The 27,973-nt window shown below is 56.0% G+C and overlaps 1 protein-coding gene across 1 annotated transcript; it reads right to left on the bottom strand.

The window, feature by feature from the left end:
- Positions 1 to 84: 84 nt before the first annotated feature.
- On the bottom strand, positions 85 to 27,973 carry AHNAK2 (AHNAK nucleoprotein 2; the record flags this gene model as incomplete). The annotated part of the gene is made up of 5 exons (XM_080344615.1): positions 85 to 5,286; positions 7,423 to 23,849; positions 23,991 to 25,407; positions 26,885 to 27,066; positions 27,838 to 27,973. The coding sequence occupies 5 exons, from the start codon at positions 27,971 to 27,973 to the stop codon at positions 85 to 87; spliced, it is 23,364 nt and encodes a 7,787-aa protein (XP_080200741.1).

The following is a 27,973-nucleotide window of genomic DNA, read 5'->3' as shown; positions in this document are numbered from 1 at the left end:
TTTAATATTCAGTTATGAGAGAATTAAGAAAACATTATTTTCTGTACATGTAGATTTTCATTGAGGTATCAGAAAATACAATCTTCATTTGGTTTTATCTCCAGGAGTATTAGATTGACTATCTTTTCCTTCTTCCAACAAGATTAGTTCAGTTCTTGCTGAAGATGTCACGATAGTTCGAGAAACTGGAACACTGGGTGAGGCCCCATCAGTTTCAACATTTTCACCCTCTGTTGTTTCTTTAGGTGATAAGCTTTCTTGGGCATCAAAAAACACATCAGGTTTATCTGATGGGCTATCTTCATCTGAGATTCTTCCCTCTTTATGACCCACCTCTTCTTTGGCAACAGTCTTCGCCTTTTTGGAAGGAGATGTGAAACCAAGCTTGGGAAATCTAAACCATCCAGTTTTTTCAGTTTGCTTAGAAGAATCATTATCTGATGTGTCAGCAGGTTTCACATCTTCTGGAACTGTCTTTTTTACTTCTATTTTTGCATCTGTGCTTGTTTCATCACCAGAAGATGAAAATCCAATACTTGGAACCCAAAATTTGAATCTTCCAGGAGATCTTTTACTATCAGTCTTCTCTTTTTCATTTGCTATGTCTTTTTCTCCATCTTCTAGCCCTTCAGCTACATCCACATCTTTAGAGAGAGGACCTGCAGTTATTCCCTCTGGTGACTTATCAGGACAAGTCTCTTCAAGTTTACTGGAAGGCTTTACTTCAACTGCAAGTGGTTTTAACTTTGGCAAACTTATTTCTCCACTAGATTCTTCAGGCTCACCATGTAGTTTGTCAGACAGTTTAAGTTCAGCACTGCCAATCCTCTGTGCTGCTACTCCAAAGCTTTCATCAGCACCTTTAGGTTTGCTCACTGAATCATCTTCTGTCGACAATGGCTGCTGGACTAGCACTTCTAAGTTGCTATGTGATTCAGGCAACTTTACCTTGAGCAATGAGAATCCCAAAGTAGCAGTTTTGACTTCTGATGAGAGAATCTCTGATTCTTTCAGTATTTCAGTAGTGTAAATCTCACACCTTTCAATAGCAACATGTTCAGGTTCTACTTTCTCACTTACTTCTTGACCGTCTATATATGACCAATGAACGTCTTGTCTTGCATTTGAAAGGGAGGACTCTATGGTAGTAGTCATCTGTGCTGTTTTAATGTCAGGTTCTGTCAGTGTGAGAATTTTGCCTTTTGCTTTTTGAATGCCACCCCCTAGAGCCTCTGGTGTTCCTTCAGGTACAGCAGAGCTTGCTTGCAGTTGCACTACTTCAATGTCAGCACTAGATCCCTTTGGATCTGTTACCACTGTTGACACTGAAACATCAGCTTCAGCTGGGAGAGCTTTGAAAGTGAATCTTGGTATTTTTAGTTTGGGAAATTTTATATTTACTTCTGGGCCACCTTGTGATTTGTCCACTGTTTCCACTGTTATTCTGTCAGACACTTCCACATTATCTAGAGCTGGACTTTTCAGGCCAACAGATCCTTCTGATTTTTGAAACTGCATTTCTGCTGTGCCTGGTTCAGTTTTAGATACTGAATCAGCTCCTGACTTCGGCAAATTGATATAATTTTCAAAATCCTTCACTTCTGGATGCAACACTCCGAACTTTGGAATCTTAAACTTGTGTATTTTAATTTTACTTGTTTCTGCTCCATCTTCTACTTGCACTTCCACCCCTGCAGACATGTCCTTTTCAACACTTTTCACTTGAAATTTCATTTCAGGATCTATTCTGGCAATTTTAACATCCATCTTCAGTGTTGGAACTTCTACCTTCAGATCTTCCAGTTTAGCTGTAACATAAGCACCCTCTTCTGATCCCTTTGTTGTAGACCATTCACATGTAGGTCTTTTTAATTCGCTTCCTTCGCTGTCCTTTCCTACAGTTTTCATCTCGCCCTTTATCTTTCCTGTTTTAATAACTGCTTCTTGATTTTGAATATCTAGCACTTCCTTTGGAAGACTAACATCTATTTTCTCCTGTGTTGCTTTCAGAGTAATTTCAGCTGCTGATGGTTTGCATCCTACTCCTGAAGTCTCTAGCTTAGTGGAACTTTCTACCTTTGGGACTTTCGTATCCTGTGATTTGACTTTTTCCTCTTGCAGAGTCAGAGTACACGTGGGAAACCTATTTGTTAAGCTGTTGTCATCGGTAATTTCTGAAGCACTTACGTATGATTTAGACAATTCTGCTGAAGACACTGTGAATTCTGAAGTGTGCGTTGTTTGCCCTTCAGCACCGTGCTTAACTATATCTGCGTAAGTTTCAGTTTTTGGAATATTTACTTTACGATCTGTTCCTTCTGCAGATAATGGAATATCTCCTTCCACCTTTGGCAAGCTAACATCAGAACTCTTCACAGTATCCCTTAATTTTGGAATCCCTTCTTTTCCAATAGTAATTTCAGCAAGTGCATGTGGTAATGAGAAGGTATTTTCGGGAATACTTGTTTCAGTTTGTACTTCAGCAGAGGGAATGCCTGCCTGAGCTTTTTCCATACTTTTTTCAATATCAGCATCACCTTTTTTTTCCTTTAAGGATGTCCTTCCAAATGTAGGTATTCTGAATTTTGGCATTTTGAACCATCCCTGATGTTCTTCTGTCTGAACTTCTTCAGCTTTTATTTCATGTTCTTTTAATTTGATTTTTTTGTCCTCAAGGCTCTCAATAGCTCCCTCTGTCATCGATTTAGACAGTGACGTGGGGCTTATTTCTCCCTTTGGAGCTTCAATGCCAGCTGTCGGAACTTGGGGTGTTTTTGTCTTACAAACACCTAATCCAGGATCTGACATATCAGATGTAAGTTCTGATGCTGGAACTCCCACAGCAATATCAGCAATTTCGTTTGTCATTTTTAGCTGGGGTGGTTCAGCTTCTGTTTTTGGAGACCTGATCTCTGTCTCTGGGCCCTTCCCTTTTGTTAGGGAGATTCCAAACTTCGGCTTCTGAAATTTGGGCATTTTAATCTTCCCTTCAGGACCTTCCAATTTCATCTTTCTTTCATCCACAACTGATGATATTTCTGTTGCTATTTCAGGGCTCCCCAGTTCAATTGAAGCTTCTCCTTTGTGTAACTTAATACCTGTTTTTTGGATGGTATCTTCATTGGTAGAACTCGATTTTAGGACAACCTGTTGAAAACTCCCTTCTGAGGAAGGCAGAGCAGCTTCAGTCTTTGCTGAGCTGATTCCCATTTCAGTTTGGAAAGCTCCCGTTTCTTTTTTGGAAAAGTCCACAGTAGGGATCTTAACATCAGCCGGTTTAATGCTTATTTGTGCCCCTTCTTCTGTCCTTTTGGAATAACTTCTTTCTATATCAGGTATCTGTATTGAATCATCATCCTCTCTTTCTGTTTTAGGAACAGAAGCATCAGCTTCAACTTTTGGTGAATGTGTCTGAGATTTAGGAACCTTGATCTTGGAGAGTGAAATTTTAGGCATGACGAATTGAGGCTTTTTAATTGGACTTTTTTGTTCACCTTTTCCTGCAGATATTTCCAGATCAAGGGCTGGTCCAGTACCTTGATCATCAGTTGCAGTTCCTCTCACTTCTGTGTCTGTACTGCCTGACACTGTAGCAAGTTTAGGATCTTCCAAATTTGCTCCAGAATCTGGTTTAACACTTGCTTCCTTCTTTGGTGACCAACTGAAGGATGGAAGTTTAAATTTTGGCATTTTGAAATGTCCTTCTTTCTCTTCTCCCTCTCCATCTTGCTTTATTTCCCCTTTGATTTTTAGTGCTGCATCTAAATCCTGAATATCACTGTCTGGTTTTGGAATAGCAATGTCAGTTGATGGGAGATGAAGATCAGCCTCTGATACCTTATTGTCATCTTTGGTCATTTTGATTTTAGGACTGTAAGTTTCTGTTCCTGCACCACATGCCACCTCCAAATTTAGTGCTTCAACAGCAATGTCAGCTGTTTCTACTGTTGCTTTTAGTTGGGGAACCTTGACTTCTGATTTGGATTTGCTTACATCCTTTTCTGAAACTTTCCCTTTTGAATGTGTAATTCCCAACTTTGGGATATGGAATTTAGGCATTTTTATTTTCCCTTCAGAACCTTCAATTTTTGTTTCTACATCACCCACAGCAATTTCACTTGGTGTTCTTTCAACACTTGTGTCAGGACTCTTCACCTCAAGGGAGCCTTCAATTATTTGAATATCTGAGGTGAGTTCTTCCCGATGTCCCTCATCTTCAGAAGGAGCAACAGCTTCTTTCTTTGGTGACCAACTAAATGAAGGTAGTTTGAATTTTGATGTTTTAAATTTGTTTTCTTTCTCCTCATTGTCTTTCTCTCCTGAAACTACTTCCTGTTCTGCCTTGCACTCTATATCTGCGCCATGGAAATCCACTTCTAATTTTGGCATGGTAACTTCCGTTGATGGGAGACTGATATCCAGCTTTGGTGCATCCAGAACAGATTCAGGCTTGTGAATATTTACACCTAATTCAGCATCAAGGCTTGAAGTTGTTTTTTCAATATCAGCATCAGTCATATCAGATGTTACCCTACACTTGGAAATTTCAGATTCCACTTTGGAACCAACATCAGTTCCTGATGGTTTTCCCTTAGACCAAGAAATTCCAAATTTTGGTTTTCGAAATTTGGGAATTTTAACTGTAATCTCTGTGTCATGTAAAGATATTTCAGAAGCTGGTATTTTAATTCCTGGCTTGAGAGTTCCTTGCTCCAAAGAACTATCTTCGTTTACAAATTCAAAATCTGTTACTGAAAGATTCTCATCAGCAAGAGACGATACTGTTGACTCACATTCTGCTACATTAATTTTATATTTAGTAAGAGTAATATCCCCTTTTGGTAATGGGGATTCCTGTTCAATTTTAGAAGAACTGACATCAACTTTGGAAAAACCCAAGCTAGGAATTCTGAATTTAGTATTTTTAGAGGCACTATCTCCCTTATTGTCAAGAAGAAATTTAGATTCAATGCTGCCTGAAACAACAGCAGGAGATTCCTCTGCTATTGAACAACGAACGCTTTCTGACACAGAAACATCAACAGCAGATGGACTCAGAATCTCACCTTTGGAACTTTTAGAAAGTGAAACCTTAGGGATTCTAAATATAGAAGATTTAGTTTTAACCAAGTCATTCCCCTTTCCAGAAGAAGAATCTATGACAACATCAAAAGAAGGTGGTTGAATGTCAGTCGCCGGCAGGGTCACGTCGACTTCGGCGGTTCCCGAGGGCACCGTCACGTGGGGCTCCTTGAGGCTGACGTCCACATCAGCGGCCACGGTGGCCTTGGCCTCTCTGCTGCTGGACCAGCCAAAGGAAGGCATGCCGAACTTGGGCATCTTGAACTTGCCGTCCTTGGTCTTTGTGGCCTCCTTCTCTGGGGCTTTGGCTTCCCCTTCCAGGGTGAGGGATGCCTCGGGCGCCTGCAGGTCGACGCTGGCCTTGGGAAGGGTGACGTCCACAGACGGGAGGCTGATGTCCACCTTGGGAGTTTTGATGTCAGCTTTGGGCATTTTGAGGGAGGGCTTCTCCACCTTCCAGCCGGCCCCTTCGGCTTTGGCGCCGGGGACTTCGGCTGCCGCCGTCACGGTGGCGGAGGGCAGGTCGACGTCTGCGCTGGGCAGGCTGACCCCGCCTTCCAGCCCTTCCACCTTGGGAGGCGACACTCCGAATTTGGGCTTGTCAAACTTGGGCAGCTTCAGCTTCCCTTTCAGGCCCGTGGCTTCCAGCTCGGCTCCCTCAAGGGATCCTTCGCCAGTGGGCACTTTGAGGTCTACGTCGGGCGCCTGGAGCTCCAGGGAGCCTTCGACGGAGGGCAGCTTGACGTCGGGGTCCGCGATGCTGATGTCAGCGTCGCCGGCCTTGAGCTCGGCCTCTGGGAGGCTGGCGTCGACTTTGGGCAGGCTGACGTCCGCCTCCACTTTGGGAGCCTTGACGGTCGGCTTGGAGAAGGCCACGCTGGGCACCTTGACTTTGGGCATGTGTATTTTCATGCCACCGCCCTCCACTTTGCCGGCAGCCACCTCCAGGCCGCCTTCGGCATCGGGGCCCTGCAGGGCGACTTCGCCCTCCTGGACTTCGGCCTGGGCTTTGGGCAGGGAGACCTCCGCCTTGGGCAGGCTGACCTGCACGTGCGGAGCTTTGACTTTGGGCAGCTTGACGCTGGGCATCTTGACGTCGGGCATCTTGAATCGACCTTTCTCGCCCTCTCCTGCGGCGGCCGTCTCCACGGTCACCTCCACGGCGGGCGCTTGGATGTCGGCCGCCGGCAGGGTCACGTCGACTTCGGCGGTTCCCGAGGGCACCGTCACGTGGGGCTCCTTGAGGCTGACGTCCACATCAGCGGCCACGGTGGCCTTGGCCTCTCTGCTGCTGGACCAGCCAAAGGAAGGCATGCCGAACTTGGGCATCTTGAACTTGCCGTCCTTGGTCTTTGTGGCCTCCTTCTCTGGGGCTTTGGCTTCCCCTTCCAGGGTGAGGGATGCCTCGGGCGCCTGCAGGTCGACGCTGGCCTTGGGAAGGGTGACGTCCACAGACGGGAGGCTGATGTCCACCTTGGGAGCTTTGATGTCAGCTTTGGGCATTTTGAGGGAGGGCTTCTCCACCTTCCAGCCGGCCCCTTCGGCTTTGGCGCCGGGGACGTCGGCTGCCGCCGTCACGGTGGCGGAGGGCAGGTCAACGTCTGCGCTGGGCAGGCTGACCTCGCCTTCCAGCCCTTCCACCTTGGGAGGCGACACTCCGAATTTGGGCTTGTCAAACTTGGGCAGCTTCAGCTTCCCTTTCAGGCCCGTGGCTTCCAGCTCGGCTCCCTCAAGGGATCCTTCGCCAGTGGGCACTTTGAGGTCTACGTCGGGCGCCTGGAGCTCCAGGGAGCCTTCGACGGAGGGCAGCTTGACGTCGGGGGCCGCGATGCTGATGTCGGCGTCGCCGGCCTTGAGCTCGGGCTCTGCGAGTCTGGCGTCGACTTTGGGCAGGCTGACGTCCGCCTCCACTTTGGGAGCCTTGACGGTCGGCTTGGAGAAGGCCACGCTGGGCACCTTGACTTTGGGCATGTGTATTTTCATGCCACCGCCCTCCACTTTGCCGGCAGCCACCTCCAGGCCGCCTTCGGCATCGGGGCCCTGCAGGGCGACTTCGCCCTCCTGGACTTCGGCCTGGGCTTTGGGCAGGGAGACCTCCGCCTTGGGCAGGCTGACCTGCACGTGCGGAGCTTTGACTTTGGGCAGCTTGACGCTGGGCATCTTGACGTCGGGCATCTTGAATCGACCTTTCTCGCCCTCTCCTGCGGCGGCCGTCTCCACGGTCACCTCCACGGCGGGCGCTTGGATGTCGGCCGCCGGCAGGGTCACGTCGACTTCGGCGGTTCCCGAGGGCACCGTCACGTGGGGCTCCTTGAGGCTGACGTCCACATCAGCGGCCACGGTGGCCTTGGCCTCTCTGCTGCTGGACCAGCCAAAGGAAGGCATGCCGAACTTGGGCATCTTGAACTTGCCGTCCTTGGTCTTTGTGGCCTCCTTCTCTGGGGCTTTGGCTTCCCCTTCCAGGGTGAGGGATGCCTCGGGCGCCTGCAGGTCGACGCTGGCCTTGGGAAGGGTGACGTCCACAGACGGGAGGCTGATGTCCACCTTGGGAGCTTTGATGTCAGCTTTGGGCATTTTGAGGGAGGGCTTCTCCACCTTCCAGCCGGCCCCTTCGGCTTTGGCGCCGGGGACTTCGGCTGCGGCCGTCACGGTGGCGGAGGGCAGGTCGACGTCTGCGCTGGGCAGGCTGACCCCGCCTTCCAGCCCTTCCACCTTGGGAGGCGACACTCCGAATTTGGGCTTGTCAAACTTGGGCAGCTTCAGCTTCCCTTTCAGGCCCGTGGCTTCCAGCTCGGCTCCCTCAAGGGAGCCTTCGCCAGAGGGCACTTTGAGGTCTACGTCGGGCGCCTGGAGCTCCAGGGAGCCTTCGACGGAGGGCAGCTTGACGTCGGGGGCCGCGATGCTGATGTCGGCGTCGCCGGCCTTGAGCTCGGCCTCTGGGAGGCTGGCGTCGACTTTGGGCAGGCTGACGTCCGCCTCCACTTTGGGAGCCTTGACGGTCGGCTTGGAGAAGGCCACGCTGGGCACCTTGACTTTGGGCATGTGTATTTTCATGCCACCGCCCTCCACTTTGCCGGCAGCCACCTCCAGGCCGCCTTCGGCATCGGGGCCCTGCAGGGCGACTTCGCCCTCCTGGACTTCGGCCTGGGCTTTGGGCAGGGAGACCTCCGCCTTGGGCAGGCTGACCTGCACGTGCGGAGCTTTGACTTTGGGCAGCTTGACGCTGGGCATCTTGACGTCGGGCATCTTGAATCGACCTTTCTCGCCCTCTCCTGCGGCAGCCGTCTCCACGGTCACCTCCACGGCGGGCGCTTGGATGTCGGCCGCCGGCAGGGTCACGTCGACTTCAGCGGTTCCCGAGGGCACCGTCACGTGGGGCTCCTTGAGGCTGACGTCCACATCAGCGGCCACGGTGGCCTTGGCCTCTCTGCTGCTGGACCAGCCAAAGGAAGGCATGCCGAACTTGGGCATCTTGAACTTGCCGTCCTTGGTCTTTGTGGCCTCCTTCTCTGGGGCTTTGGCTTCCCCTTCCAGGGTGAGGGATGCCTCGGGCGCCTGCAGGTCGACGCTGGCCTTGGGAAGGGTGACGTCCACAGACGGGAGGCTGATGTCCACCTTGGGAGCTTTGATGTCAGCTTTGGGCATTTTGAGGGAGAGCTCCTCCACCTTCCAGCCGGCCCCTTCGGCTTTGGCGCCGGGGACTTCGGCTGCCGCCGTCACGGTGGCGGAGGGCAGGTCGACGTCTGCGCTGGGCAGGCTGACCTCGCCTTCCAGCCCTTCCACCTTGGGAGGCGACACTCCGAATTTGGGCTTGTCAAACTTGGGCAGCTTCAGCTTCCCTTTCAGGCCCGTGGCTTCCAGCTCGGCTCCCTCAAGGGATCCTTCGCCAGTGGGCACTTTGAGGTCTACGTCGGGCGTCTGGAGCTCCAGGGAGCCTTCGACGGAGGGCAGCTTGACGTCGGGGTCCGCGATGCTGATGTCGGCGTCGCCGGCCTTGAGCTCGGCCTCTGGGAGGCTGGCGTCGACTTTGGGCAGGCTGACGTCCGCCTCCACTTTGGGAGCCTTGACGGTCGGCTTGGAGAAGGCCACGCTGGGCACCTTGACTTTGGGCATGTGTATTTTCATGCCACCGCCCTCCACTTTGCCGGCAGCCACCTCCAGGCCGCCTTCGGCATCGGGGCCCTGCAGGGCGACTTCGCCCTCCTGGACTTCGGCCTGGGCTTTGGGCAGGGAGACCTCCGCCTTGGGCAGGCTGACCTGCACGTGCGGAGCTTTGACTTTGGGCAGCTTGACGCTGGGCATCTTGACGTCGGGCATCTTGAATCGACCTTTCTCGCCCTCTCCTGCGGCGGCCGTCTCCACGGTCACCTCCACGGCGGGCGCTTGGATGTCGGCCGCCGGCAGGGTCACGTCGACTTCGGCGGTTCCTGAGGGCACCGTCACGTGGGGCTCCTTGAGGCTGACGTCCACATCAGCGGCCACGGTGGCCTTGGCCTCTCTGCTGCTGGACCAGCCAAAGGAAGGCATGCCGAACTTGGGCATCTTGAACTTGCCGTCCTTGGTCTTTGTGGCCTCCTTCTCTGGGGCTTTGGCTTCCCCTTCCAGGGTGAGGGATGCCTCGGGCGCCTGCAGGTCGACGCTGGCCTTGGGAAGGGTGACGTCCACAGACGGGAGGCTGATGTCCACCTTGGGAGCTTTGATGTCAGCTTTGGGCATTTTGAGGGAGGGCTTCTCCACCTTCCAGCCGGCCCCTTCGGCTTTGGCGCCGGGGACTTCGGCTGCCGCCGTCACGGTGGCGGAGGGCAGGTCGACGTCTGCGCTGGGCAGGCTGACCTCGCCTTCCAGCCCTTCCACCTTGGGAGGCGACACTCCGAATTTGGGCTTGTCAAACTTGGGCAGCTTCAGCTTCCCTTTCAGGCCCGTGGCTTCCAGCTCGGCTCCCTCAAGGGATCCTTCGCCAGTGGGCACTTTGAGGTCTACGTCGGGCGCCTGGAGCTCCAGGGAGCCTTCGACGGAGGGCAGCTTGACGTCGGGGTCCGCGATGCTGATGTCGGCGTCGCCGGCCTTGAGCTCGGGCTCTGCGAGTCTGGCGTCGACTTTGGGCAGGCTGACGTCCGCCTCCACTTTGGGAGCCTTGACGGTCGGCTTGGAGAAGGCCACGCTGGGCACCTTGACTTTGGGCATGTGTATTTTCATGCCACCGCCCTCCACTTTGCCGGCAGCCACCTCCAGGCCGCCTTCGGCATCGGGGCCCTGCAGGGCGACTTCGCCCTCCTGGACTTCGGCCTGGGCTTTGGGCAGGGAGACCTCCGCCTTGGGCAGGCTGACCTGCACATGCGGAGCTTTGACTTTGGGCAGCTTGACGCTGGGCATCTTGACGTCGGGCATCTTGAATCGACCTTTCTCGCCCTCTCCTGCGGCGGCCGTCTCCACGGTCACCTCCACGGCGGGCGCTTGGATGTCGGCCGCCGGCAGGGTCACGTCGACTTCAGCGGTTCCCGAGGGCACCGTCACGTGGGGCTCCTTGAGGCTGACGTCCACATCAGCGGCCACGGTGGCCTTGGCCTCTCTGCTGCTGGACCAGCCAAAGGAAGGCATGCCGAACTTGGGCATCTTGAACTTGCCGTCCTTGGTCTTTGTGGCCTCCTTCTCTGGGGCTTTGGCTTCCCCTTCCAGGGTGAGGGATGCCTCGGGCGCCTGCAGGTCGACGCTGGCCTTGGGAAGGGTGACGTCCACAGACGGGAGGCTGATGTCCACCTTGGGAGCTTTGATGTCAGCTTTGGGCATTTTGAGGGAGGGCTTCTCCACCTTCCAGCCGGCCCCTTCGGCTTTGGCGCCGGGGACGTCGGCTGCCGCCGTCACGGTGGCGGAGGGCAGGTCAACGTCTGCGCTGGGCAGGCTGACCTCGCCTTCCAGCCCTTCCACCTTGGGAGGCGACACTCCGAATTTGGGCTTGTCAAACTTGGGCAGCTTCAGCTTCCCTTTCAGGCCCGTGGCTTCCAGCTCGGCTCCCTCAAGGGATCCTTCGCCAGTGGGCACTTTGAGGTCTACGTCGGGCGCCTGGAGCTCCAGGGAGCCTTCGACGGAGGGCAGCTTGACGTCGGGGTCCGCGATGCTGATGTCGGCGTCGCCGGCCTTGAGCTCGGGCTCTGCGAGTCTGGCGTCGACTTTGGGCAGGCTGACGTCCGCCTCCACTTTGGGAGCCTTGACGGTCGGCTTGGAGAAGGCCACGCTGGGCACCTTGACTTTGGGCATGTGTATTTTCATGCCACCGCCCTCCACTTTGCCGGCAGCCACCTCCAGGCCGCCTTCGGCATCGGGGCCCTGCAGGGCGACTTCGCCCTCCTGGACTTCGGCCTGGGCTTTGGGCAGGGAGACCTCCGCCTTGGGCAGGCTGACCTGCACGTGCGGAGCTTTGACTTTGGGCAGCTTGACGCTGGGCATCTTGACGTCGGGCATCTTGAATCGACCTTTCTCGCCCTCTCCTGCGGCGGCCGTCTCCACGGTCACCTCCACGGCGGGCGCTTGGATGTCGGCCGCCGGCAGGGTCACATCGACTTCGGCGGTTCCCGAGGGCACCGTCACGTGGGGCTCCTTGAGGCTGACGTCCACATCAGCGGCCACGGTGGCCTTGGCCTCTCTGCTGCTGGACCAGCCAAAGGAAGGCATGCCGAACTTGGGCATCTTGAACTTGCCGTCCTTGGTCTTTGTGGCCTCCTTCTCTGGGGCTTTGGCTTCCCCTTCCAGGGTGAGGGATGCCTCGGGCGCCTGCAGGTCGACGCTGGCCTTGGGAAGGGTGACGTCCACAGACGGGAGGCTGATGTCCACCTTGGGAGCTTTGATGTCAGCTTTGGGCATTTTGAGGGAGGGCTTCTCCACCTTCCAGCCGGCCCCTTCGGCTTTGGCGCCGGGGACTTCGGCTGCCGCCGTCACGGTGGCGGAGGGCAGGTCGACGTCTGCGCTGGGCAGGCTGACCTCGCCTTCCAGCCCTTCCACCTTGGGAGGCGACACTCCGAATTTGGGCTTGTCAAACTTGGGCAGCTTCAGCTTCCCTTTCAGGCCCGTGGCTTCCAGCTCGGCTCCCTCAAGGGATCCTTCGCCAGTGGGCACTTTGAGGTCTACGTCGGGCGCCTGGAGCTCCAGGGAGCCTTCGACGGAGGGCAGCTTGACGTCGGGGTCCGCGATGCTGATGTCGGCGTCGCCGGCCTTGAGCTCGGCCTCTGGGAGGCTGGCGTCGACTTTGGGCAGGCTGACGTCCGCCTCCACTTTGGGAGCCTTGACGGTCGGCTTGGAGAAGGCCACGCTGGGCACCTTGACTTTGGGCATGTGTATTTTCATGCCACCGCCCTCCACTTTGCCGGCAGCCACCTCCAGGCCGCCTTCGGCATCGGGGCCCTGCAGGGCGACTTCGCCCTCCTGGACTTCGGCCTGGGCTTTGGGCAGGGAGACCTCCGCCTTGGGCAGGCTGACCTGCACATGCGGAGCTTTGACTTTGGGCAGCTTGACGCTGGGCATCTTGACGTCGGGCATCTTGAATCGACCTTTCTCGCCCTCTCCTGCGGCGGCCGTCTCCACGGTCACCTCCACGGCGGGCGCTTGGATGTCGGCCACCGGCAGGGTCACATCGACTTCGGCGGTTCCCGAGGGCACCGTCACGTGGGGCTCCTTGAGGCTGACGTCCACATCAGCGGCCACGGTGGCCTTGGCCTCTCTGCTGCTGGACCAGCCAAAGGCAGGCATGCCGAACTTGGGCATCTTGAACTTGCCGTCCTTGGTCTTTGTGGCCTCCTTCTCTGGGGCTTTGGCTTCCCCTTCCAGGGTGAGGGATGCCTCGGGCGCCTGCAGGTCGACGCTGGCCTTGGGAAGGGTGACGTCCACAGACGGGAGGCTGATGTCCACCTTGGGAGCTTTGATGTCAGCTTTGGGCATTTTGAGGGAGGGCTTCTCCACCTTCCAGCCGGCCCCTTCGGCTTTGGCGCCGGGGACGTCGGCTGCCGCCGTCACGGTGGCGGAGGGCAGGTCAACGTCTGCGCTGGGCAGGCTGACCTCGCCTTCCAGCCCTTCCACCTTGGGAGGCGACACTCCGAATTTGGGCTTGTCAAACTTGGGCAGCTTCAGCTTCCCTTTCAGGCCCGTGGCTTCCAGCTCGGCTCCCTCAAGGGATCCTTCGCCAGTGGGCACTTTGAGGTCTACGTCGGGCGCCTGGAGCTCCAGGGAGCCTTCGACGGAGGGCAGCTTGACGTCGGGGTCCGCGATGCTGATGTCGGCGTCGCCGGCCTTGAGCTCGGCCTCTGGGAGGCTGGCGTCGACTTTGGGCAGGCTGACGTCCGCCTCCACTTTGGGAGCCTTGACGGTCGGCTTGGAGAAGGCCACGCTGGGCACCTTGACTTTGGGCATGTGTATTTTCATGCCACCGCCCTCCACTTTGCCGGCAGCCACCTCCAGGCCGCCTTCGGCATCGGGGCCCTGCAGGGCGACTTCGCCCTCCTGGACTTCGGCCTGGGCTTTGGGCAGGGAGACCTCCGCCTTGGGCAGGCTGACCTGCACATGCGGAGCTTTGACTTTGGGCAGCTTGACGCTGGGCATCTTGACGTCGGGCATCTTGAATCGACCTTTCTCGCCCTCTCCTGCGGCGGCCGTCTCCACGGTCACCTCCACGGCGGGCGCTTGGATGTCGGCCACCGGCAGGGTCACATCGACTTCGGCGGTTCCCGAGGGCACCGTCACGTGGGGCTCCTTGAGGCTGACGTCCACATCAGCGGCCACGGTGGCCTTGGCCTCTCTGCTGCTGGACCAGCCAAAGGCAGGCATGCCGAACTTGGGCATCTTGAACTTGCCGTCCTTGGTCTTTGTGGCCTCCTTCTCTGGGGCTTTGGCTTCCCCTTCCAGGGTGAGGGATGCCTCGGGCGCCTGCAGGTCGACGCTGGCCTTGGGAAGGGTGACGTCCACAGACGGGAGGCTGATGTCCACCTTGGGAGCTTTGATGTCAGCTTTGGGCATTTTGAGGGAGGGCTTCTCCACCTTCCAGCCGGCCCCTTCGGCTTTGGCGCCGGGGACGTCGGCTGCCGCCGTCACGGTGGCGGAGGGCAGGTCGACGTCTGCGCTGGGCAGGCTGACCTCGCCTTCCAGCCCTTCCACCTTGGGAGGCGACACTCCGAATTTGGGCTTGTCAAACTTGGGCAGCTTCAGCTTCCCTTTCAGGCCCGTGGCTTCCAGCTCGGCTCCCTCAAGGGATCCTTCGCCAGTGGGCACTTTGAGGTCTACGTCGGGCGCCTGGAGCTCCAGGGAGCCTTCGACGGAGGGCAGCTTGACGTCGGGGTCCGCGATGCTGATGTCAGCGTCGCCGGCCTTGAGCTCGGCCTCTGGGAGGCTGGCGTCGACTTTGGGCAGGCTGACGTCCGCCTCCACTTTGGGAGCCTTGACGGTCGGCTTGGAGAAGGCCACGCTGGGCACCTTGACTTTGGGCATGTGTATTTTCATGCCACCGCCCTCCACTTTGCCGGCAGCCACCTCCAGGCCGCCTTCGGCATCGGGGCCCTGCAGGGCGACTTCGCCCTCCTGGACTTCGGCCTGGGCTTTGGGCAGGGAGACCTCCGCCTTGGACAGGCTGACCTGCACGTGCGGAGCTTTGACTTTGGGCAGCTTGACGCTGGGCATCTTGACGTCGGGCATCTTGAATCGACCTTTCTCGCCCTCTCCTGCGGCGGCCGTCTCCACGGTCACCTCCACGGCGGGCGCTTGGATGTCGGCCGCCGGCAGGGTCACGTCGACTTCGGCGGTTCCCGAGGGCACCGTCACGTGGGGCTCCTTGAGGCTGACGTCCACATCAGCGGCCACGGTGGCCTTGGCCTCTCTGCTGCTGGACCAGCCAAAGGAAGGCATGCCGAACTTGGGCATCTTGAACTTGCCGTCCTTGGTCTTTGTGGCCTCCTTCTCTGGGGCTTTGGCTTCCCCTTCCAGGGTGAGGGATGCCTCGGGCGCCTGCAGGTCGACGCTGGCCTTGGGAAGGGTGACGTCCACAGACGGGAGGCTGATGTCCACCTTGGGAGCTTTGATGTCAGCTTTGGGCATTTTGAGGGAGGGCTTCTCCACCTTCCAGCCGGCCCCTTCGGCTTTGGCGCCGGGGACGTCGGCTGCCGCCGTCATGGTGGCGGAGGGCAGGTCAACGTCTGCGCTGGGCAGGCTGACCTCGCCTTCCAGCCCTTCCACCTTGGGAGGCGACACTCCGAATTTGGGCTTGTCAAACTTGGGCAGCTTCAGCTTCCCTTTCAGGCCCGTGGCTTCCAGCTCGGCTCCCTCAAGGGATCCTTCGCCAGTGGGCACTTTGAGGTCTACGTCGGGCGCCTGGAGCTCCAGGGAGCCTTCGACGGAGGGCAGCTTGACGTCGGGGTCCGCGATGCTGATGTCGGCGTCGCCGGCCTTGAGCTCGGGCTCTGCGAGTCTGGCGTCGACTTTGGGCAGGCTGACGTCCGCCTCCACTTTGGGAGCCTTGACGGTCGGCTTGGAGAAGGCCACGCTGGGCACCTTGACTTTGGGCATGTGTATTTTCATGCCACCGCCCTCCACTTTGCCGGCAGCCACCTCCAGGCCGCCTTCGGCATCGGGGCCCTGCAGGGCGACTTCGCCCTCCTGGACTTCGGCCTGGGCTTTGGGCAGGGAGACCTCCGCCTTGGGCAGGCTGACCTGCACATGCGGAGCTTTGACTTTGGGCAGCTTGACGCTGGGCATCTTGACGTCGGGCATCTTGAATCGACCTTTCTCGCCCTCTCCTGCGGCGGCCGTCTCCACGGTCACCTCCACGGCGGGCGCTTGGATGTCGGCCGCCGGCAGGGTCACGTCGACTTCGGCGGTTCCCGAGGGCACCGTCACGTGGGGCTCCTTGAGGCTGACGTCCACATCAGCGGCCACGGTGGCCTTGGCCTCTCTGCTGCTGGACCAGCCAAAGGAAGGCATGCCGAACTTGGGCATCTTGAACTTGCCGTCCTTGGTCTTTGTGGCCTCCTTCTCTGGGGCTTTGGCTTCCCCTTCCAGGGTGAGGGATGCCTCGGGCGCCTGCAGGTCGACGCTGGCCTTGGGAAGGGTGACGTCCACAGACGGGAGGCTGATGTCCACCTTGGGAGCTTTGATGTCAGCTTTGGGCATTTTGAGGGAGGGCTTCTCCACCTTCCAGCCGGCCCCTTCGGCTTTGGCGCCGGGGACGTCGGCTGCCGCCGTCACGGTGGCGGAGGGCAGGTCAACGTCTGCGCTGGGCAGGCTGACCTCGCCTTCCAGCCCTTCCACCTTGGGAGGCGACACTCCGAATTTGGGCTTGTCAAACTTGGGCAGCTTCAGCTTCCCTTTCAGGCCCGTGGCTTCCAGCTCGGCTCCCTCAAGGGATCCTTCGCCAGTGGGCACTTTGAGGTCTACGTCGGGCGCCTGGAGCTCCAGGGAGCCTTCGACGGAGGGCAGCTTGACGTCGGGGTCCGCGATGCTGATGTCGGCGTCGCCGGCCTTGAGCTCGGGCTCTGCGAGTCTGGCGTCGACTTTGGGCAGGCTGACGTCCGCCTCCACTTTGGGAGCCTTGACGGTCGGCTTGGAGAAGGCCACGCTGGGCACCTTGACTTTGGGCATGTGTATTTTCATGCCACCGCCCTCCACTTTGCCGGCAGCCACCTCCAGGCCGCCTTCGGCATCGGGGCCCTGCAGGGCGACTTCGCCCTCCTGGACTTCGGCCTGGGCTTTGGGCAGGGAGACCTCCGCCTTGGGCAGGCTGACCTGCACGTGCGGAGCTTTGACTTTGGGCAGCTTGACGCTGGGCATCTTGACGTCGGGCATCTTGAATCGACCTTTCTCGCCCTCTCCTGCGGCGGCCGTCTCCACGGTCACCTCCACGGCGGGCGCTTGGATGTCGGCCGCCGGCAGGGTCACATCGACTTCGGCGGTTCCCGAGGGCACCGTCACGTGGGGCTCCTTGAGGCTGACGTCCACATCAGCGGCCACGGTGGCCTTGGCCTCTCTGCTGCTGGACCAGCCAAAGGAAGGCATGCCGAACTTGGGCATCTTGAACTTGCCGTCCTTGGTCTTTGTGGCCTCCTTCTCTGGGGCTTTGGCTTCCCCTTCCAGGGTGAGGGATGCCTCGGGCGCCTGCAGGTCGACGCTGGCCTTGGGAAGGGTGACGTCCACAGACGGGAGGCTGATGTCCACCTTGGGAGCTTTGATGTCAGCTTTGGGCATTTTGAGGGAGGGCTTCTCCACCTTCCAGCCGGCCCCTTCGGCTTTGGCGCCGGGGACTTCGGCTGCCGCCGTCACGGTGGCGGAGGGCAGGTCGACGTCTGCGCTGGGCAGGCTGACCTCGCCTTCCAGCCCTTCCACCTTGGGAGGCGACACTCCGAATTTGGGCTTGTCAAACTTGGGCAGCTTCAGCTTCCCTTTCAGGCCCGTGGCTTCCAGCTCGGCTCCCTCAAGGGATCCTTCGCCAGTGGGCACTTTGAGGTCTACGTCGGGCGCCTGGAGCTCCAGGGAGCCTTCGACGGAGGGCAGCTTGACGTCGGGGTCCGCGATGCTGATGTCGGCGTCGCCGGCCTTGAGCTCGGCCTCTGGGAGGCTGGCGTCGACTTTGGGCAGGCTGACGTCCGCCTCCACTTTGGGAGCCTTGACGGTCGGCTTGGAGAAGGCCACGCTGGGCACCTTGACTTTGGGCATGTGTATTTTCATGCCACCGCCCTCCACTTTGCCGGCAGCCACCTCCAGGCCGCCTTCGGCATCGGGGCCCTGCAGGGCGACTTCGCCCTCCTGGACTTCGGCCTGGGCTTTGGGCAGGGAGACCTCCGCCTTGGGCAGGCTGACCTGCACATGCGGAGCTTTGACTTTGGGCAGCTTGACGCTGGGCATCTTGACGTCGGGCATCTTGAATCGACCTTTCTCGCCCTCTCCTGCGGCGGCCGTCTCCACGGTCACCTCCACGGCGGGCGCTTGGATGTCGGCCACCGGCAGGGTCACATCGACTTCGGCGGTTCCCGAGGGCACCGTCACGTGGGGCTCCTTGAGGCTGACGTCCACATCAGCGGCCACGGTGGCCTTGGCCTCTCTGCTGCTGGACCAGCCAAAGGCAGGCATGCCGAACTTGGGCATCTTGAACTTGCCGTCCTTGGTCTTTGTGGCCTCCTTCTCTGGGGCTTTGGCTTCCCCTTCCAGGGTGAGGGATGCCTCGGGCGCCTGCAGGTCGACGCTGGCCTTGGGAAGGGTGACGTCCACAGACGGGAGGCTGATGTCCACCTTGGGAGCTTTGATGTCAGCTTTGGGCATTTTGAGGGAGGGCTTCTCCACCTTCCAGCCGGCCCCTTCGGCTTTGGCGCCGGGGACGTCGGCTGCCGCCGTCACGGTGGCGGAGGGCAGGTCGACGTCTGCGCTGGGCAGGCTGACCTCGCCTTCCAGCCCTTCCACCTTGGGAGGCGACACTCCGAATTTGGGCTTGTCAAACTTGGGCAGCTTCAGCTTCCCTTTCAGGCCCGTGGCTTCCAGCTCGGCTCCCTCAAGGGATCCTTCGCCAGTGGGCACTTTGAGGTCTACGTCGGGCGCCTGGAGCTCCAGGGAGCCTTCGACGGAGGGCAGCTTGACGTCGGGGTCCGCGATGCTGATGTCAGCGTCGCCGGCCTTGAGCTCGGCCTCTGGGAGGCTGGCGTCGACTTTGGGCAGGCTGACGTCCGCCTCCACTTTGGGAGCCTTGACGGTCGGCTTGGAGAAGGCCACGCTGGGCACCTTGACTTTGGGCATGTGTATTTTCATGCCACCGCCCTCCACTTTGCCGGCAGCCACCTCCAGGCCGCCTTCGGCATCGGGGCCCTGCAGGGCGACTTCGCCCTCCTGGACTTCGGCCTGGGCTTTGGGCAGGGAGACCTCCGCCTTGGACAGGCTGACCTGCACGTGCGGAGCTTTGACTTTGGGCAGCTTGACGCTGGGCATCTTGACGTCGGGCATCTTGAATCGACCTTTCTCGCCCTCTCCTGCGGCGGCCGTCTCCACGGTCACCTCCACGGCGGGCGCTTGGATGTCGGCCGCCGGCAGGGTCACGTCGACTTCGGCGGTTCCCGAGGGCACCGTCACGTGGGGCTCCTTGAGGCTGACGTCCACATCAGCGGCCACGGTGGCCTTGGCCTCTCTGCTGCTGGACCAGCCAAAGGAAGGCATGCCGAACTTGGGCATCTTGAACTTGCCGTCCTTGGTCTTTGTGGCCTCCTTCTCTGGGGCTTTGGCTTCCCCTTCCAGGGTGAGGGATGCCTCGGGCGCCTGCAGGTCGACGCTGGCCTTGGGAAGGGTGACGTCCACAGACGGGAGGCTGATGTCCACCTTGGGAGCTTTGATGTCAGCTTTGGGCATTTTGAGGGAGGGCTTCTCCACCTTCCAGCCGGCCCCTTCGGCTTTGGCGCCGGGGACGTCGGCTGCCGCCGTCATGGTGGCGGAGGGCAGGTCAACGTCTGCGCTGGGCAGGCTGACCTCGCCTTCCAGCCCTTCCACCTTGGGAGGCGACACTCCGAATTTGGGCTTGTCAAACTTGGGCAGCTTCAGCTTCCCTTTCAGGCCCGTGGCTTCCAGCTCGGCTCCCTCAAGGGATCCTTCGCCAGTGGGCACTTTGAGGTCTACGTCGGGCGCCTGGAGCTCCAGGGAGCCTTCGACGGAGGGCAGCTTGACGTCGGGGTCCGCGATGCTGATGTCGGCGTCGCCGGCCTTGAGCTCGGGCTCTGCGAGTCTGGCGTCGACTTTGGGCAGGCTGACGTCCGCCTCCACTTTGGGAGCCTTGACGGTCGGCTTGGAGAAGGCCACGCTGGGCACCTTGACTTTGGGCATGTGTATTTTCATGCCACCGCCCTCCACTTTGCCGGCAGCCACCTCCAGGCCGCCTTCGGCATCGGGGCCCTGCAGGGCGACTTCGCCCTCCTGGACTTCGGCCTGGGCTTTGGGCAGGGAGACCTCCGCCTTGGGCAGGCTGACCTGCACGTGCGGAGCTTTGACTTTGGGCAGCTTGACGCTGGGCATCTTGACGTCGGGCATCTTGAATCGACCTTTCTCGCCCTCTCCTGCGGCGGCCGTCTCCACGGTCACCTCCACGGCGGGCGCTTGGATGTCGGCCGCCGGCAGGGTCACATCGACTTCGGCGGTTCCCGAGGGCACCGTCACGTGGGGCTCCTTGAGGCTGACGTCCACATCAGCGGCCACGGTGGCCTTGGCCTCTCTGCTGCTGGACCAGCCAAAGGAAGGCATGCCGAACTTGGGCATCTTGAACTTGCCGTCCTTGGTCTTTGTGGCCTCCTTCTCTGGGGCTTTGGCTTCCCCTTCCAGGGTGAGGGATGCCTCGGGCGCCTGCAGGTCGACGCTGGCCTTGGGAAGGGTGACGTCCACAGACGGGAGGCTGATGTCCACCTTGGGAGCTTTGATGTCAGCTTTGGGCATTTTGAGGGAGGGCTTCTCCACCTTCCAGCCGGCCCCTTCGGCTTTGGCGCCGGGGACTTCGGCTGCGGCCATCACGGTGGCGGAGGGCAGGTCGACGTCTGCGCTGGGCAGGCTGACCTCGCCTTCCAGCCCTTCCACCTTGGGAGGCGACACTCCGAATTTGGGCTTGTCAAACTTGGGCAGCTTCAGCTTCCCTTTCAGGCCCGTGGCTTCCAGCTCGGCTCCCTCAAGGGATCCTTCGCCAGTGGGCACTTTGAGGTCTACGTCGGGCGCCTGGAGCTCCAGGGAGCCTTCGACGGAGGGCAGCTTGACGTCGGGGTCCGCGATGCTGATGTCGGCGTCGCCGGCCTTGAGCTCGGGCTCTGCGAGTCTGGCGTCGACTTTGGGCAGGCTGACGTCCGCCTCCACTTTGGGAGCCTTGACGGTCGGCTTGGAGAAGGCCACGCTGGGCACCTTGACTTTGGGCATGTGTATTTTCATGCCACCGCCCTCCACTTTGCCGGCAGCCACCTCCAGGCCGCCTTCGGCATCGGGGCCCTGCAGGGCGACTTCGCCCTCCTGGACTTCGGCCTGGGCTTTGGGCAGGGAGACCTCCGCCTTGGGCAGGCTGACCTGCACATGCGGAGCTTTGACTTTGGGCAGCTTGACGCTGGGCATCTTGACGTCGGGCATCTTGAATCGACCTTTCTCGCCCTCTCCTGCGGCGGCCGTCTCCACGGTCACCTCCACGGCGGGCGCTTGGATGTCGGCCACCGGCAGGGTCACATCGACTTCGGCGGTTCCCGAGGGCACCGTCACGTGGGGCTCCTTGAGGCTGACGTCCACATCAGCGGCCACGGTGGCCTTGGCCTCTCTGCTGCTGGACCAGCCAAAGGAAGGCATGCCGAACTTGGGCATCTTGAACTTGCCGTCCTTGGTCTTTGTGGCCTCCTTCTCTGGGGCTTTGGCTTCCCCTTCCAGGGTGAGGGATGCCTCGGGCGCCTGCAGGTCGACGCTGGCCTTGGGAAGGGTGACGTCCACAGACGGGAGGCTGATGTCCACCTTGGGAGCTTTGATGTCAGCTTTGGGCATTTTGAGGGAGGGCTTCTCCACCTTCCAGCCGGCCCCTTCGGCTTTGGCGCCGGGGACGTCGGCTGCCGCCGTCACGGTGGCGGAGGGCAGGTCGACGTCTGCGCTGGGCAGGCTGACCTCGCCTTCCAGCCCTTCCACCTTGGGAGGCGACACTCCGAATTTGGGCTTGTCAAACTTGGGCAGCTTCAGCTTCCCTTTCAGGCCCGTGGCTTCCAGCTCGGCTCCCTCAAGGGATCCTTCGCCAGTGGGCACTTTGAGGTCTACGTCGGGCGCCTGGAGCTCCAGGGAGCCTTCGACGGAGGGCAGCTTGACGTCGGGGTCCGCGATGCTGATGTCAGCGTCGCCGGCCTTGAGCTCGGCCTCTGGGAGGCTGGCGTCGACTTTGGGCAGGCTGACGTCCGCCTCCACTTTGGGAGCCTTGACGGTCGGCTTGGAGAAGGCCACGCTGGGCACCTTGACTTTGGGCATGTGTATTTTCATGCCACCGCCCTCCACTTTGCCGGCAGCCACCTCCAGGCCGCCTTCGGCATCGGGGCCCTGCAGGGCGACTTCGCCCTCCTGGACTTCGGCCTGGGCTTTGGGCAGGGAGACCTCCGCCTTGGACAGGCTGACCTGCACGTGCGGAGCTTTGACTTTGGGCAGCTTGACGCTGGGCATCTTGACGTCGGGCATCTTGAATCGACCTTTCTCGCCCTCTCCTGCGGCGGCCGTCTCCACGGTCACCTCCACGGCGGGCGCTTGGATGTCGGCCGCCGGCAGGGTCACGTCGACTTCGGCGGTTCCCGAGGGCACCGTCACGTGGGGCTCCTTGAGGCTGACGTCCACATCAGCGGCCACGGTGGCCTTGGCCTCTCTGCTGCTGGACCAGCCAAAGGAAGGCATGCCGAACTTGGGCATCTTGAACTTGCCGTCCTTGGTCTTTGTGGCCTCCTTCTCTGGGGCTTTGGCTTCCCCTTCCAGGGTGAGGGATGCCTCGGGCGCCTGCAGGTCGACGCTGGCCTTGGGAAGGGTGACGTCCACAGACGGGAGGCTGATGTCCACCTTGGGAGCTTTGATGTCAGCTTTGGGCATTTTGAGGGAGGGCTTCTCCACCTTCCAGCCGGCCCCTTCGGCTTTGGCGCCGGGGACGTCGGCTGCCGCCGTCACGGTGGCGGAGGGCAGGTCAACGTCTGCGCTGGGCAGGCTGACCTCGCCTTCCAGCCCTTCCACCTTGGGAGGCGACACTCCGAATTTGGGCTTGTCAAACTTGGGCAGCTTCAGCTTCCCTTTCAGGCCCGTGGCTTCCAGCTCGGCTCCCTCAAGGGATCCTTCGCCAGTGGGCACTTTGAGGTCTACGTCGGGCGCCTGGAGCTCCAGGGAGCCTTCGACGGAGGGCAGCTTGACGTCGGGGTCCGCGATGCTGATGTCAGCGTCGCCGGCCTTGAGCTCGGGCTCTGCGAGTCTGGCGTCGACTTTGGGCAGGCTGACGTCCGCCTCCACTTTGGGAGCCTTGACGGTCGGCTTGGAGAAGGCCACGCTGGGCACCTTGACTTTGGGCATGTGTATTTTCATGCCACCGCCCTCCACTTTGCCGGCAGCCACCTCCAGGCCGCCTTCGGCATCGGGGCCCTGCAGGGCGACTTCGCCCTCCTGGACTTCGGCCTGGGCTTTGGGCAGGGAGACCTCCGCCTTGGGCAGGCTGACCTGCACGTGCGGAGCTTTGACTTTGGGCAGCTTGACGCTGGGCATCTTGACGTCGGGCATCTTGAATCGACCTTTCTCGCCCTCTCCTGCGGCGGCCGTCTCCACGGTCACCTCCACGGCGGGCGCTTGGATGTCGGCCGCCGGCAGGGTCACATCGACTTCGGCGGTTCCCGAGGGCACCGTCACGTGGGGCTCCTTGAGGCTGACGTCCACATCAGCGGCCACGGTGGCCTTGGCCTCTCTGCTGCTGGACCAGCCAAAGGAAGGCATGCCGAACTTGGGCATCTTGAACTTGCCGTCCTTGGTCTTTGTGGCCTCCTTCTCTGGGGCTTTGGCTTCCCCTTCCAGGGTGAGGGATGCCTCGGGCGCCTGCAGGTCGACGCTGGCCTTGGGAAGGGTGACGTCCACAGACGGGAGGCTGATGTCCACCTTGGGAGCTTTGATGTCAGCTTTGGGCATTTTGAGGGAGGGCTTCTCCACCTTCCAGCCGGCCTCTTCGGCTTTGGTACTTGGGACGTCAGACTTCAGGTCCACCACGAGGCCCTCTTCTGTGACTGTCACCATTTTAGATATTTCTTCTTTTTTTTCTGAAGGTGTGTTGAATTCTTCCTTTTTTATTTCATGATCTGTTTGTCTAAGTATGTTTCCTTCTTTCTCATCCAAATCATTTTCCCTTGAGGAAAGTTTTTCACCTTTTTCTGTTAATGTTGCTCTTCCTTCCTTTTCACCTCCCTGACTTTCATTTTGTCCTCTGTCATCCTTTGTTGTTGTCCACGTAAATGTAGGCATTTTAAACTTTGGTAGTCTGACTTTGCTCTCTTTTCCTTCAGTATCCTTTTCTGCTCTCTTCATCATTATGTCCATCTTCAACGTCTTATCATTTGTGGACATACCTTCATCTTCTGCCTGTGTCTTTTTGATGTTATCTTCTGGTTCAACAGTGTTTTCTTCTTTTTGTATTTCCATGTCAGCTTTAAGTGTTTTGTCCATTATGAATAACGGCATTTGTATTTTCCAAGTAGTTGCTTCTGATTCTGCATCAGGCATTTGAGTTTTCACATCCAAATTCCTGCCATCCTCTGAACTTTTAACGGCTGCTTTTTCTGGTACTGAATGTGGAACATCACTTCCTGGTTTGGTGTTTTCAGTCTCTAGCTCTTTTATTTTGGGCATTAAAACCTCCATTTTTGTTTTCTGAGTCATTAGTATTTTTGTGTCTTCTTCTGCTTGTTTTTCTCCTATTTCCAGTGCGTCAGATATTGTGTGTAATTCTGCTTTAGCGGTGCCTATTTCTAGACCTTTTACCTGTATAGATCCTTGTGCTGTGTGACCCATCATGCCTATGTTAATTTCACTTTCTCCTTCTGTTTTATCTCCTATTATTTTCTGTTTCTTTTTTCGGGATTTTGTTGAGGATTGCGGTGATTTTTTAGTTGGGCTTTCATTCAGATCAGGTGTTTCTAAGCTGGGCTTTGAAATTTGTGTTGATATAGGTGGTTCTTCAGGTACAGTAAATTTTGCGGTTGATTCCTTGTCCTTGTCTTTTTTAATGCTTATTTCAACTTCAGGGCATATTTTAGTATGAGATGGGATACCATTTTTCATATCTTTTAAGTCTTTTGTTAAAATGTCTTGGACTTCCCCTGTTTTAATTTCATAAGCAGGAGATGTGGTATATTCAACAGTTAGTATTTCAGGATTTTCCAAGCTGCTATCTTCTTCACCTATTTTTTCTCTTTCAGATAACAGTGTAGTTTTTATTTCTTTTTTTTGCTTGTCTTGTGTTTCTGGTTTGGATCTGTGCATTTTGAATCCAATGCTAGGGAACTTCAGTTTCTTTTGGCTTGCTTTTTTTTCTTTGGTATGGACTTCTTGTTGGAATTGAGACTCGGTGTCTGTGCTGGTAGGAGAAATGTCCTGTATAGCAGGCTCATATGCATCTGATGTACTATGAGATCTTCTGTGCCCCAGTATCTTTTTATTTTTAATTGACTGGAATTTTGGCCATGATAACCGATCTTTTTTAGGTCGCTTGCTTCTTCCTACCCTTTGGCTTACAATTAGTGTTTCCCTGTCTTCTTCTGAAATAGCTTTTCCTGATACATGCAGTGTTTCTTCAGGAATGGTCTCACTGAGTTCCTTTTCCTGAAAGAACAAATAACAGTCAGAAGATTAAAATTAAACTAAATATAGATGCAATACAAAATAAAATACGTACTATAAAATATTTAGACAAATGTTCCTTTTATTCACAATATCTACTTTTTATGTAAAAAATTCCTGAAAAGTTATATATAATTTGGGCAGAAATTACATAAAATAAATGGATTATGTAACTGTAATATGTGGATTTCTGCAGGTTTATATTCTTTGCAAAACATTGCAGCAAATACAGGTTTCTGTATGTATCTATATATGGCTGTACAAATATATATATTACATATGTATATGAAGAGAAAAACAATTGTGAATGTGATGGAGAACTATAAGCAGATCACGTCTATGTAGGTATCAGTGACTAAACAGGTATTTTTAAGAGCAAATTTAATTGATGAGCTTTTGAGAAAAATATTTACTAATATTTTACATTTTGGAAAATACTTAATATAAACATTGCAGAGCTTATCCAAGCCTGTTCTATTGTATCAGTGGACACTTAACCAAAAAACTGCTGACTCACTAGAGAATAATTATTTTCTATCCTAAAACAATGTTGTGGCTTTATACAAAATCTGTAGTCTTTGCCCAGGATGTTTATAAAGCTGCAAATAATGTTTGGGATTTCTGTCTCTTCATGAAGAGAGATACCTAAGTCTTCAGAAGACACAAGTGTGTATTTTCTTGTCTATTTCCACACAGCACATTATCATAGGATCATAGAATCACAGAATTGTTTGGGTTGGAAGGGACCTTCAAAGGTCATCTAGTCCAGCCTCCTGCCATGAGCAGGAACACCGTCACCCAGATAAGGTTGCTCAGAGCCCCGTCCAGCCTGGCCTTGAGTGTTTCCAGGCATTAAGCATCCACCAACTCCCTGGGCAACCTGGGCCAGTGTTTTACCAACTTTCATTGTAAAAGATTTCTTCCTCATGTGCAGCCTGAATCTCCCTTCTTTTAGTTTAAAACCATTACCCCTTGTCCTATTATAACAGGACGTTCTAAAACATCTGTCCCTATCTTTCTTACAGGCCCCTTTTAAGTACTGAAAGGGCATAATATACCATAGTAAGGCTACTTCTGAAGCGGTGATGAACACCAGTTGAGCTAATCTCTTGAGCTGGTAGGGTGACTGCACCCTTCTGCGTGAACTGACATGTCCCATTCTATTTGTCCATTCTGTTGGCAGTGCTCCTGGTGTCTGGTGCTCTCTAGGCAGCTTTTTATAGGCATGGTCACCATTGCCTGGGCAAAGCCCACGTCTTGTCAGCATCTCCCATGAGAGCTGCTGGCTCATGGTGGGTCTCGCTGCTGCCCTGGCATTCCCCTGCCTCAGAAAATCTGTCCCTGCACCAAGATCTGCCACTCGGCTGCTGATAGGGTCAGCTTGGAGCATCTTCCCTTGGCAGTGGTGTTATCTCAACTACAGCGTTATCGAAATTTTGTAAATTAATCAAATATCTACCTGGCTTATTCTTTCCTTTTTATACTGGGCTGTAGAGTGAATGTGTTCTAGCTCTTCTTTCGCAGTAATTTTTCTTTTGAGGCTGAATTGGACTCTGTATGGCTCAGAATACTGGAGAATCTTGAGTGCATCTTCATATTTGATATTATCGAAAAATATTGTAGCACTTAGAAGTTGATCACCTGCAAGTGGAATCAGACATAATCTTAATTAGTTTGTGATATCTTGTAGTTTTTCAAATTCTTTTGTATTAAAGTTTAATAATTTAAAAAATAGTATTTCATTTATTAAAAATATAAAATGATGTTCACATAATAGAATTGCAGACTAGTTAAGACTGGAAAGGACCTTTGAAGATCATCTAGTCCAACTATCCTGCTCAGGGAAAGGTCAGCTACAGACAGTTACTCACATCTGTGTGCAGTCAGGTTCTGAATATTTGCAAAGATGGTGACTCCACAAACTCTCTGGAAAACCTGCTCCAGTCTGACCACCCTGACAGTAACTAAGTTTTTTACAGTATTTTTCAGTATTTAGACTTTGAACTTCTGAGTTTTGTTTAAATAATTATTTATTGTAGTTTTGTGTCATACTATTTTTGAAAGAATCAAAGGCAGGTTCTTCCTAAATGTTATGAGTTGGGGTTTTTTTTCATTTTAGTTGTCTACACACTTTCTATGTATCTTTTCATTGTATCAGTGAAAAATATATATTTTTTTTAAATAGTAGAAAAAAAATCACATTTAATTATTGTTTAAGAAACTGTTCTTTGAAGCTATTAATGTGGACAGGTCAAGGTCACACATAATATTAATTGGTTTGGGACCTACTATTTATATTACCTAAAGAGATGACAGATCATGTAGGTATCTATATGCACACACAGCTACATACTTGATTATTTTAAGGTATATTAAAAAAAAACCCAAACAAAACAGAAATACAGACTGTACCTTCTCTCAGACTAAATATTTTTGAAGCAGGAGATTCCTTAAGTACTTTTTTAATATATAGTCCTTCATTTCCTCCACCCATCACACTAAAACCACTGGCACCAGCTTCCACTTCTGTTTTCAGGGTCACTTCCAT

Source organism: Nesoenas mayeri, assembly GCF_963082525.1.
Source record: "Nesoenas mayeri genome assembly, chromosome: 5".
NCBI classification, from domain to species: domain Eukaryota; kingdom Metazoa; phylum Chordata; class Aves; order Columbiformes; family Columbidae; genus Nesoenas; species Nesoenas mayeri.
This window is presented reverse-complemented; position numbering and strand designations above follow the sequence as displayed.